The 12,620-nt window shown below is 39.8% G+C and overlaps 1 protein-coding gene across 2 annotated transcripts in view; it reads left to right on the top strand.

The window, feature by feature from the left end:
* The window catches only part of LOC131254848 (cysteine--tRNA ligase, chloroplastic/mitochondrial), a 63,955-nt gene that overhangs the window by 22,887 nt on the left and 28,448 nt on the right, over positions 1-12,620 (top strand). For both annotated transcript variants that reach the window (XM_058255546.1, XM_058255547.1), the window contains exons 4-6: positions 11,421-11,591; positions 11,683-11,964; positions 12,430-12,555. In XM_058255546.1, coding sequence (XP_058111529.1) covers positions 11,421-11,591; positions 11,683-11,964; positions 12,430-12,555 — 579 coding nt within the window. The remainder of the gene's footprint in view (positions 1-11,420; positions 11,592-11,682; positions 11,965-12,429; positions 12,556-12,620) is intronic.

Genomic DNA, 12,620 nt, shown 5'->3' with positions numbered 1-12,620 from the left:
ACGGATTAGATAAAACATATACATCAAGGTGGGCCCCATAGAGCCCCGGATAGGACCGCCTGTCTCTAACTAGACCCGATGGGGGTAATAACCAATTTGCATCCCCCCTAAAAGGGCTTCCGAAGCCATTTTTGAAACAAAGAGGGTTCTAGAACCTTAAAATCTCTTACCCAAACTCCAAATCTCTAGGATTTTTACAGATTTGTTGTCGAAATCTTCTTTGCAATTTCAATCTATCATCTATCCTAAGAAGAAAAAGAGGAATTAGAGATTTTTTCGCACGACGCATCGCTGTCGATCAGGGCCCACCAAATTCTACTTCCAATCATGCAATCCACTTCTACCGATATTGAAATCCCCTCTTTTACGTGGATTGAAAGCTTTTCCCCTATTTTATTTTATTTTTTCGATTTTTTCATGTAATTACACATCGAAAAATGATAAAATCCCCTCGTAAAACACAAGAAAGATGATAATATTGGCGATATCGCAAAAAATTGTGCGATATCATGTGCTATATCGCACGATACAAATAATTCTGGAATTTTTTGGTATTTTCGAAGGGTTTCGTATCAACGGTAGTCGATAACGATAATATTGGTTGATAGTATCGATATTTGAAACACTGGTAGTGACAATGTGTTAATCTCGGTGAATCACATGGCAAAAGGTGCAAGTTCTATGCAAGATGTTAGTAACGGCGAAGATTCGATCACGACGAACAATGATAATGAATTGAGCTATGATTCCAGCTGTGACAATTTCTCTGACAATGATACGGAGGATGGTTTGATAGGTGACAAAGGGCAGTGCGACGTAGGAATGCAAATGATTGAGGCAAAGTCGCAAGATGGGTGTGATAACAATAAGTCACACATGTTTGCTACTCCCATGTGTGACCTTATACTACAACACCCAGCACGTGAGAAGCTATTCTCCGATGATACACGTGTTGTCCCTTTATATTCATGCGCAGGGACCTATCCTCGGCTTATTTCGTTCTCCAAACATGGCCTTAAAAAGAAAGACCCTGAGAGGACCTGTCGTGTAGTAGACGACTTTGGAGTGATGTTACCTTCATCTCTAGGGAGCGGACTTCCAGAACCTTGACGAGCCCCCAGGTGGTCCCAACACCCTTGGAGTTGTTGCGTGCTGAAGATGTAAGGGCGATAACCAGGGAGTAGGGGAGGTTTCTATTCGAGGCTTCTCCAGCGATTGTAATTTTGGTGTCAGGTGGGTTGGAGCTTTACAAATTTCACTTCGAGGATGAGTTGATGGAAAAGCCCTAGTTGTCACACCTTTGTGCACTGAGAAGTTGAAGGAATGATTGAATTCCAGAATAGGACAGAAGGCCACAACTTCAAACAACGCTATGGCTATCGATCAATAGTCCTTTAGGGTTCAAATCACAAAAGAATAATTTTGATGGGCTAAGGATACATTAGAAAGGGTGGGCGATCTCGTGGGCCTGTCTGCTAGAGCTAGGGACGAGGATGTGTTTGATTTTCTTCAGTACGCCAAGTCTAGAAGAACCAGGTCGTAGTGGGAGGCCCATTTGCAGACGCTGAGGAAATCTCCTAAGGGCTGGAGAGAGCTCGTAAGCCTTAAATGTTCAATAAATTATGAATCTACAGGCAAAGCTAGTGGTGGGAATGGGGCAAGAACAAGCAACGTCAGTCTCTAATGATTATTCTCTCCTAGAACGTGCATGTGCTAGCGTGCAAGTTTAAAAGGGCTTAGATTAGGTGTAGGAAGGCGAAGGCTGATATTATTACTATTTAAGAAACGAAGTTGTAGGCGATTGATAGAGGTATGGTAGATTTTGTTTGGGGGCCTAAGCACAAAGCTTGGGTGTCAGTGGATGCTGTTGGGACCGTTGAGGGGATTATGGTTGTGTGGAAATCAGAAAATGGAAGATGATCGATTATGTTTCTGGATCTTTCTCTCTTGATTATGTTTCTCGACATTTCTTCTAGTTTTCAGTGGGTTTTTTCGACTGTTTATGGCCCTTGATGTCATAATCTTTGGGATCAGTTTTGGACCTAGTTGGATCAACTTAGACAAAGTTGGGCTTTTCTGTGTGTGTTTTGGGGAGGGGGGTTGGGGACTGGGTGGCTAGACACAATTTGGTTGATCATCCATTGGAAGGGGTGAGGTGCACTTGTTCTAATGGGTAAATTAATGTTATCCTCTCGCAGTTGGACAAAATTTTTACCTTTTGTTGAGTGGCTTGAGAAATTCCCCTGGTCAGACAACACGGTCTACCTAGGTCTATCTCGGATCATCATCCCATCGTTTTCGAGGTTGTGGAGGAGAATTGGGGTCTAAGACCTTTTAGATTTGAAGCTTATTGGCTGGAAAAAGGCTTTTCCCGTCTTGTCACGGAATGGTTGGGGTCATTTTTAGTTGAAAGATTCGCTAGTTTCAGGCTTCACAAGAGAAATTGAAAATGTTAAAATCCAAGTTAATTACTTGGAGGAAAGAAGTTCTCGGAGCTTGTCAAGCAGAGTTCGACAAATCATAAGAAGAAATTAATACTTTAGATATGTTAGAAGAGAATGGTAGTCTGTCTTTTGAAGATAAAGGTAAAAGGGATGCTCTTTCTTTATCCATAGTTGCTCGCTCCAAAGAAGAGGAGATTAAATGGTGTCAGATGTTGAGAGCGGTGTGGCTCAAAGAAGGTGATAAAAATACTCGATATTTTCGCAGTATTGCAAGTGCTCAAGCCCGGTCTGTCTAATAGAATTTCTTCTCTTCTCGTGGATGGTGCTAGGATATCTAACAAGGATAGAATTCGTGATACCATTTCTTCTCTTCTCGTGGACCTCTTGTTAGGGGAATAGTGGGGGAGACCTAATTTGGATAATTTAGAGTTCAATTTGCTTCTTGCTTTGGATGTCTCCTCTTTAAAAGCATCGATTTCAGAATAAGAGATCAAAGCAGTGATCAACTCTATGTATGGAGATAAGGCGCTGGGGCCGGATGTTGATTCCCTATCCTATTTTTTCAGAAGTTCTGGCATGTGGTGAAAAAGGATGTAGTTGACTTCATCTTTGAAATTTTTTTTTGAGTGCGATCCCTTTCTCCTGAGTTTGGGGCTTCTTTCATTGCCTTGATCCCCAAAATTGAAGGTGCAGATGAACTCTAACGATTTCATGCTTATAAGCCTATTGGGAGGCCCGTACAAGATCCTCGCAAAGATTCTTGTTACAAGATTCAAGAAAGTCTTACCTAAGATCATTTCGGAAAATCATGGAGCATTTATTGCAAACAGACTAATCTTGGACATTGCTTTAGTTGCTAATGAATGCGTGGACGCCAGATTCATGGGTTAGTGTGCAAGTTGGACATTGAGAAGGCCTATGATCATGTTGATTGAAGGTTTCTTAATTACATGTTGCTTAAATTGGGTTGTGGCGAGAAATGGAGGAAGTGAACGAGAGCTTGTGTGCACTCGACTTCTTTTTCCATTCTTGAAAATGGTTCTTCAAAAGGTTTTTTTTTTCGTGCTCTCCAGGGGTCTTCAATAAGGAGACCTTGAAAAGATGAGCTATCGATGGAGGATGCCAAATAATCGAAATAAAAGCAGAATATATGATCTCAATTGCCCAAGTATTGAAACCTTGATTCCAAATAATTCGTAGGATAACCTTCACAAAAAATATTAGGCATGACAACCTTATTTCATGAATGTCTTTAAAATCAATCTTTCAAACTAGCAAGAGAAGATAAAATAAATTCAACATTTACCACAAAGAATGAAATAACTAACATGTACCACCACAAAGAAATAAGCAATCACCACAAGGCACAAGGGGTTATAGTAGTTTGGTGCTTAAAAAACCACACCTACTCAACTCCCAAAATTAGTATCCTCATAATTTTGGCTTTCACTATTTGAAGGTTTTCACAGGTTCACCTTAACAACCTTGTACAATTTTTGTAATTTTCACGGGCCCACCACAATAAAAATCCCTTTTGTGATTTTCACAGGCTATCACAGATTCATAAATAAAAACCCAATTTGTGATTTTCATGGGCAATCACAAATCAATCCACTTAGATTTTCACAGGTTATCTTAGAAAAACCTAAATGAAATAAAATAAACAATGTACTTATCTTCAAATGTAGATTCGAAGATGCAGTCGGAGCTTGTACCAGAAGATCTTCTTTCTTGAATGTAGAGGAGGCAATATTCACTCAACCAGAAAGAGTATGGGGTTCTAAAGTATTTCAAAAAATAAAAAACCCTGCTGCTACAGATTCGATTCTCTTAATTCTCAAGTGGAGTATAGACTACTCTCTAGAATGTAATCGAGATTAGCTTGAGAAAGGGAATTGAATAAGCTTAAAATAAATATATAAATACAACACAATTAGCTTGACGAGGACCCGAGCTTCTCTCTCACTTGCAAAAGGTTTCGAGTGATTTTTCGTCGTTATTTAGAATGAGAGAAGGTCCCTATTTATAGCCAAAGGATTTGAAAATTCGGCTAGCCTAAGAATAGGTTCGGTTGGTCAGATTCCACTGAATTCATTCTAACGGCTATCCAGATTGCACGGAATAAGTTTTCTCCAAAATTTGGCTGGCCCAAGGCGAAATTCAGCTGGCCGAATTCTCGCGAAATCCAAGAATTGTATTGCTGGAATCTAACCCGAACTTCACTTGGGCTGACCGAACTTGGTAGCCGAACTAAAAGTTAGGCTGGCCGAATTTGCAACAGATTTTTGAATTTTAGCCCGAACCTGAAGTTACGTTGGCCGAAGAAGTTAGGCTGGCTGAACTTCAGAGTAATTACACCATAGATAACCCAAAGTATACAATTTTTGAAAGCACCTATTTCTAGGGTTATATCACCTGTTGGTTAGCAAATACAGAGATCATCTAATCTTGATAAACTTGAAACCGAGCGATGTCTTGAGATGATAAGCCGATCTTGAGATGATCTTCACGAGATGAAGTGTAGTTGCGATCTGACCGTACTTGCAAACTAACCGATATCACTGTGTATCTTTGTCTTACGAAATTTGACGACCTTATGTGTTCTAAACATATAAGCACTTACAGACCCTTTATCCCCATATTTGTCTGTTGTTGTTGGAGGTTGTTGGAGAAGCCTTGAGCATGATGCTTCAAAAAGGTGTGGAGAATGGTCTCTTCGCAAGATTCAAACCTTAAGCCAGTGGCCCCCTTATTAGTCACTTGTAGCATGAAGATGATACGTTACTCTTCTATGAGGTGGATCTGACATCGATTGACAATCTTTGGAAAATTATTGTATGTTTTGAGGCGGTGTCGAGCTTGAAAATCAATGCCTCCAAATAAGAAATGTTGGGTATCCATGTGAATGGGGATGATTTAAGCGGGCTGACGTCCATCTTTAGGTGCAAATTAGGGTCTTTTCCTACAATGTATCTAGGGCTCCCTTTGTGCATTGGGAAGCTGGCCAAACACCTATGGGGTAGAGTGATTGAAAGGATTGAAAGAAAATTAACAGCTTGGAAATTTTGTAATCTTTCATTTGGCGAATGTATCTCCCTTATTACGATGGCCTTTGCTAATATGCCGGTCTATTTCATGTCCTTATTTAAGTGTCCTAAGGTTGTGTTGGACGGGCTTGAGAAGCTGAGAAGGGATTGTTTTTTGGAAAGGGGCAACAGAAAATAGGAAGTTCCATCTTCCCAAATGGGACAAGGTTTGTAGGCGGTTGGAAGCGGGGGGTGCAGGTCTCAGGAACTTGGCCGAGATGAATATTGCCCTTCTTGGAAAGTGGATCTGGAAATTTAGTACATAATCGGGAAGGCTATGGAAGGAGGTCATAACTAGTAAGTATGGGGTGCAGGAGGGTGAGTGGTTTGTCAAGAGGTCCTCCCTTTGTAGAGCCTTTAGTACTTGGAAGGCGATTGCAGATATGGAACATCTAGTTCATAAAGGCATTGCATTCTCGCTTGGTAATGGAAGGCGCATCCGATTTTGTACGGATGTTTGGTGTGGTAATAGCTCGCTCAGGATCTCTTTCCTCGCCTTGCCTGTATTGCTTCAGTCGATTCATTTTGGTTGCGGAATATGTTTTAGTTAGTGGTAACCAACTAGTTTGGGGTCCACCCAGTAGCAGGAATATGACGGACGACGAGATCGGTGAATTTGTGGGTTTGTTCGATCTTCTTAAGGACAATAACCCCTCGATTTCTAAAGTAGATTCGATAACCTGGACATGGCATAGTTCTGGTAAATTCTCGGTTCGTTTACTTTTTGGGCTGATCACCTCCTCGCCCCATCCTCTCTAGTGTCCTTACCTGTTCCAGCATTGGTTCTATGGAGCTTCACTTCATGTAGCAGCTTTTGTTTGGTTGGTGGGTCGGAAGAAGATTGTAACGCCCTGAGATTTCGGCTCTTGTGCATAACACGATCAGTCGAGTTCCTAGGTGTTAACTTGACTATTTCAAGGATATTATCCCGCATATTCCTCTTATTTACATCAATTTACATTCCCATGGCATTCATAGCATAATCGATGGAATTAAAATCTTATTCCATTAATGGTTCCAATCTAGGCATCAACATAAAGTCCATAATCAAACAATTATAAGTCCAATGTTTGTCCTCCCATGGATGGCATTATTACATTTTTAACAAAACGAAATCAAACTAATCCTAGAAAATATGAAAATAAAGCAATGGTTTCTCCTATGCCGGTTTGGCTTCATCTACCATTTGTTGTTGTGAGCCTTCATGAGTCTCATATGGAGGTTCAGTATCTTTTACTGGATTGTCACTTGCATCACCTATGATTGTTTGTCCAACAAGAGGAATGAATTGCCATGGTTCAACTTAGTGAGGCCATCCCTCCAAGATTAGCAGAATAATAGCAATATCATAATACATATAGTTTCAAAACAAAACATCCATATAAAGTCTTGATTAATGCAATGCATGATATGCATGCTCTAGGGAAGGACCCCTGACTAAATGAGACGAAATCTCCCAACACTCTCATTAGCCCCTAGTCACCAGAGGTACCGAGCCAATGTGGGACTGGATCTTCCAACACTCCTATATACTCCAAAAATTTCCAACTAGTGGAACGGGATCTTTCACAGTTTCACTCAATCATGCACAATTAGAGAAACAAGATCTTCCAACACTTTCTTTATTGTACGCTTCCACAGTGAATGCATAATTAGTTCCACCTTTAATTAAATTGGTTTATCATCCAGCCGGTTTTACGATGCCCTCACTCAAGTCACCACCTCACCCCATTCCATGGTCCACCACACTCTAGAATAGCCGTTACCCTTCGCACTACTTCCACTAGTGGAGGGATGTGCATACTCTAGCTGTGATGTTACATGTGGCTTACATTCCACATTAACCATTCATGGATCCACCATAGGTAAACAATCTAACAATCGGATCCTACATAATTCATATAACCCACACAAGGGTATTTCCATCAATTCATAAACATGACCCATAAGGGTTTCCTCCATTCCATATTAACCGATCATGGGTTCATCACAAGAAATAATCCAGCCATAGGATCCTCTAGGAATCATCAAAATTCATACATATGGATATTCTATGCCAATTCACGTACACAACACGTGTTTCCACAATTCCATTTTATGTTCCAATCTTATGGGGTAAGGGGCTTCCTTTGATGTGGCATCCAAACACATATGTCCATATCCAACAAAGCATGGGTGTACCGTGTCTATTCACATAGCATAATATCCATGAAATAAGCATAATTTGTACATAGTTACCATAGGTTGATGTTCACATACATGATGTCACCTCCAAATGTCCAAACATACATCATGTGGAATTTTCACAAAAAGTCCAGCAATACCACATCAATTTATTCACATGAAAAGCATCACCACGATATGTACAAACATCACCATGCATAGGCCAAATCAAAACTCTGCGCATAGTCCATACGTCCAGCCCTAATGGCCACACCATGCTTGTGTCGGGGGGTTAGCTCGGTTCTACGAGTTAACTTGCTGATCTAGATGAATTCATGAATTCCGACATCATGGGACATCAAAATAGTATTCATATGATCACATGCCCTATCTAGGTTAGGTTATCAACATAAATTTCATATAGTTTATGCACCCAACTCTACATAGTCTAGGCTTGTGCCTAAACATGATTCATACCTTCACCAAATCAAATCCAAACATGAATTCACTCATCCAACATAGAATTTATAGCAATATATCATGTTTAAACAGAAAATAAATCAAGAGTTTTGCAATTTAAACAAACAAAAATCAATCATGAAGAAAATAGTTGTAGAAATTGGAAAATCTAAGCTATAATTGTGTCTAAGATTCAAGGGATTCCTCACCTTTGCCTAACTTGAAAGCCTATGTGAAATTCTCGAGGGAGACGGCGTCTACGTGAAACATGGACCCTATACGACCTATGGATGAAGGGGTCCATACGTTGGACGACTACGATGGAGGGGATGGGCATCCCTTGATGTGGACATGCTCCACTCTCTCTCTCTCTCTCTCTCTCTCTCTCTCTCTCTCCCTTGGGCGTGGAAGGTGAGGGCGTGCATGGGTTATGGGTTGAGAAGGGGCGCACGCCCCCTTGTTATAAGGAGTGGGTGTTAGGTTTTTTTTTTTCCTCTTAGATTGGAGTTCCTCAAAGCTTCAATTTCGGGCAATCTTTCTTTAAATCTAACTCATTCATGGTGTCGGGGTCGCCGAATAGATTCAGGATACATAATTTTCTTGGTGATCTAAAATTTAGGTTAGCTGATTTTGAAAAATCTCATAGTGGGTGCCAAAACACACTTGATCTCAATTAACGGTCTATGCTTGATGATCAAGGCCCGAAATTGGGGAAAATGTGTAGTCACGATAGGAAAGCAATTGGGCAAAATTTAGTAGTTGATCGATAGTTGAACAGATCTAAATTTGAAATCTCACCGGTTGCATAAAAAATGAAGGATCTAGCTTTAAGGTGGTCGTCATTCAACGATGTAGGGTCATAGATCGGGGTCTAAATTTTGTATGATCTCTTAGTCATATAAGCCCAAGGTGTAGTCCAAATTTGAGTTGTGATTGACGATTGGAAATGAGTAAATATGAAGGTCCAGATTTAGAAAAAGTTGGTAAGCCTAAAACGACTAACTTTGCACTTTAGGAAAGACTCATCAAAGTGGGGATCACACATCTCACATTTAGTCCATATGATAGGCAATCCAAATTCGACTATGACTACCCACAAACTTTCTTCACTCCATGGTCACCGAAATCAACGGTTAATGGGTTGATTTGGCAATTGAGCCACTTCTACAATGATCTAAGGGTTGAAATTCGATGTATCCGGTTAATTTATGATAGATAGGCATGATATAAAATCTCACATTGATTAGATCATGGGAATAATAAGATCTCAAATTGAGGGTGTAGTTAAGGGTGTTTTAGTTCAAATTTCTGGTCTAGTAAATTTATGAAATGTAATACTTCTATAGCCTTCTAGGCACAATTTTAAGCATTTCTTATAAAAGAACTAATATTAAATTCATCACAGATAAAGAATTATTCCCCAAATAAGTTAAAATTCACATTAATTAAGGGAAATTACACACAATGTTTTAAATATCGACAATATCGGCTGATATATCCCGCGATATATCTTGTATCCCACCTATGTGATACAAATTGTACAGGTAGTGCCGATATATCCCACATGTTCGATCTAGTGAGCATTTTAAATTTCTGATCCCTTTTTTTTTTTTTTTTTTCTTTTTTGAAATTATGTTAAATCAATGTCGAGTGGTTATAAATCCATTGGTTATTTATATTTTGCATGAAAAATCATGGAGTTGGAGCTTTGATTTTGATATCCATTGGTTCTTCACGTTCTTTATGTTTTTTTTCCCCCTTAACCAGCTATCAATTGAGACTAATTTTGAATTATTTAGGAGTATTTGATGAAATGATCATCACATACACTCTAATTTCGAAAATTGAGTATAGGTGGTTTGATTTGGTGAAATTTGGGAAAAATTCAAAATTTCCCCAATTTCTTCCAAATTGTTTGCAATGTTGCACTCCAAACATGAAATGAAGCATGTATGGGAGAGCTGATCTACTAATTTGTTAAGTCGTCGACTCGTCGTCAATTTTCGGAAAATAAAAATCATTTTAATTAAAAATTTGTAAGTTTTTTTTTTTTTCTTTTCAAATTTCCCTTCAACCAATTGTCAATTGAGACTAATTTCGAAGTATTTAGGAGTGTTTGATGGAATGATCATCACATACATTCTAAATATTATGCATTGAATTTGAATATAGTTGCATTAGTTCAGTTGGACAACGCATAGCCTGGGCCCCTATACAAAGGAAACCTATTATGTGCACTTCTTTTTTTGAGATGTTATGATTTAAAAGTGTTTATTAAGGTCTTTTTTAACAATCCCTGAAGTTTCATTGAAAAATTCAACCATTTTTCCAATGTTTTCGTATGTTTCCCAAAAAGTATGATGAATTGCCTGATACAAACGATATCTGCCGAGCAATAACGGATATATATCTGTATCCCAAGGATGTAACACGTAACACGATACCGATAATCTGAACACTAAATACACATAATAAGTTATGGGCTGAACTTCAGCTAAACTAGTAACATCCGGGATGTTAGAAAGATCCTTACTATAAATAACATTCGGAGGAGATCGTTGGTTCTTCCCAATATATGCTTAATGTACATGGAGGATGCAGAATCGGTCGATCACCTATTTCTTCGTTGCTCTCGCCACAAAAAATTGGCATCACTTTCTCGTCGAGCTTCAAATTGTATGGGCCATGCCGAGATCATTGGATGACACTTCTTTGGCTTGGCATGGGTGTGGAGGGGGCCGAGTCGGTAAAGCTAGGTGGAGGATGACTTTTATGGCAGTGCTCTGGGCTATTTGGGGTTCAAGGAATGCTTGTTGTTTTCGAAACAAGAGGGAGGAGGTGGTTACCACCATTTCTAAGATTAAATGGTGTATCTCTAGTTGGATCATCTCCTTCTCAGTTTCCTAGTTGGTTTTCGCCTTAGTTTTCTGTGGGTTCTTTGTATTCTCTTCAAAAATAAAAATAAAATAATAATAATAACATGAGGCCATTTCTAAGTGTCAGGTGCCCTCTGTTAGGAAAAATGTCCATCTAAGCAAGTGTGCTAGGATATTAGGTCTATGCGGAACATGCCTTGCTTAGATGGACCAAGCAGCACATGCTTAGGATGCTTTTCCCTGAGTGATCGCCTGGACCTTGCATTTCTATATTCACAATTCTAATTTGTTAACTTTATAACTTGCATTCGTTCTTGCTGAGCTTTACATTGGGTGTACTAAAAAATCATCCATCACATGAACTTGGACTTAGGTGATCGTTTTCTGTACAGATTCTTGATAATGGTTGTGCCTACAGAATCGATGGAGATATATATTTCTCTGTGGACAAATTTCCTGATTATGGTCGATTATCGGGGAGAAAGTTAGAAGATAATAGAGCAGGTGAGCGGGTTGCTGTGGACTCAAGGAAGCAAAATCCTGCGGATTTTGCTTTATGGAAAGTGAGTGGATGGAGAGTTTTTCTGTATCATGAGAAGTCATTTATGCTTCTATTTCCTATCAAGTTGGTCACTTCATTCCCTTTGGTTGCAGTCTGCAAAGGCTGGGGAGCCGTATTGGGAGAGTCCTTGGGGACCTGGAAGGCCTGGATGGCATATCGAGTGCAGTGCAATGAGTGCTGCTTATCTGGGCCACTCCTTTGATATACATGGTGGGGGGATGGACCTCATCTTCCCACACCATGAAAATGAAATTGCTCAGAGTTGTGCTGCCTGTAACAAGAGCAGTGTCAGTTACTGGGTGCATAATGGCTTTGTAACTGTGGACTCGGAGAAAATGTCGAAGTCACTTGGAAACTTCTTTACAATCCGTCAGGTATAGCTGGAACTTTGAGTAGTCAGAAGCGTTCACTTTCATAAGTTCTGCTAGATGCATGCAAACCTCTCAATACACACTTCCATGTGAAGGTGTACATACCAAACTATTCTACACATGCAAGATCCAAGCCACCCATCAGGCAGGCCCACCACGTGTAGATGCCCAAAATCGTGTCAGTTCACTCATCGGTTGCATGTGTACATTGATTAATGACTGCTGGGATTTTTTCTTCCTAAAACCCTCAATTGTTTTGGTCCATGTGTGACACATCTAATGAGTGAACCCATCTGATTTTTGGTCCAGGACATCATGGTGGATTTTTCCTGATGAGTGATTTGCATCTCTCACATGCAGCCCCATCTGCGTGAAGGAGAGATTCTGGGCTCCTTCATTGCTCTTTGCATCTGAGATGCTCTTGTTTGACTCACCTTCATGTAGCCTTAAACATCTGATCCTCAACAGGTTATAGATCTGTATCATCCACTTGCTTTGAGGCTGTTCTTGATGGGCACACATTATCGATCACCAATCAATTACTCAAATGCACAGCTTGAAAGTGCATCTGATCGCGTCTTTTACATTTATCAGGTACCATGATTCTCTCTTGATATAGATATGCACATGTATTCAAACCTGCATGCGTGCATTTCACT

This window comes from Magnolia sinica, chromosome 9, assembly GCF_029962835.1.
Source record: "Magnolia sinica isolate HGM2019 chromosome 9, MsV1, whole genome shotgun sequence".
NCBI classification, from domain to species: Eukaryota; Viridiplantae; Streptophyta; class Magnoliopsida; order Magnoliales; family Magnoliaceae; genus Magnolia; species Magnolia sinica.
The sequence above is the reverse complement of the archived record's forward strand: the minus strand, read 5'-3'. Positions and strand labels throughout refer to the sequence as shown.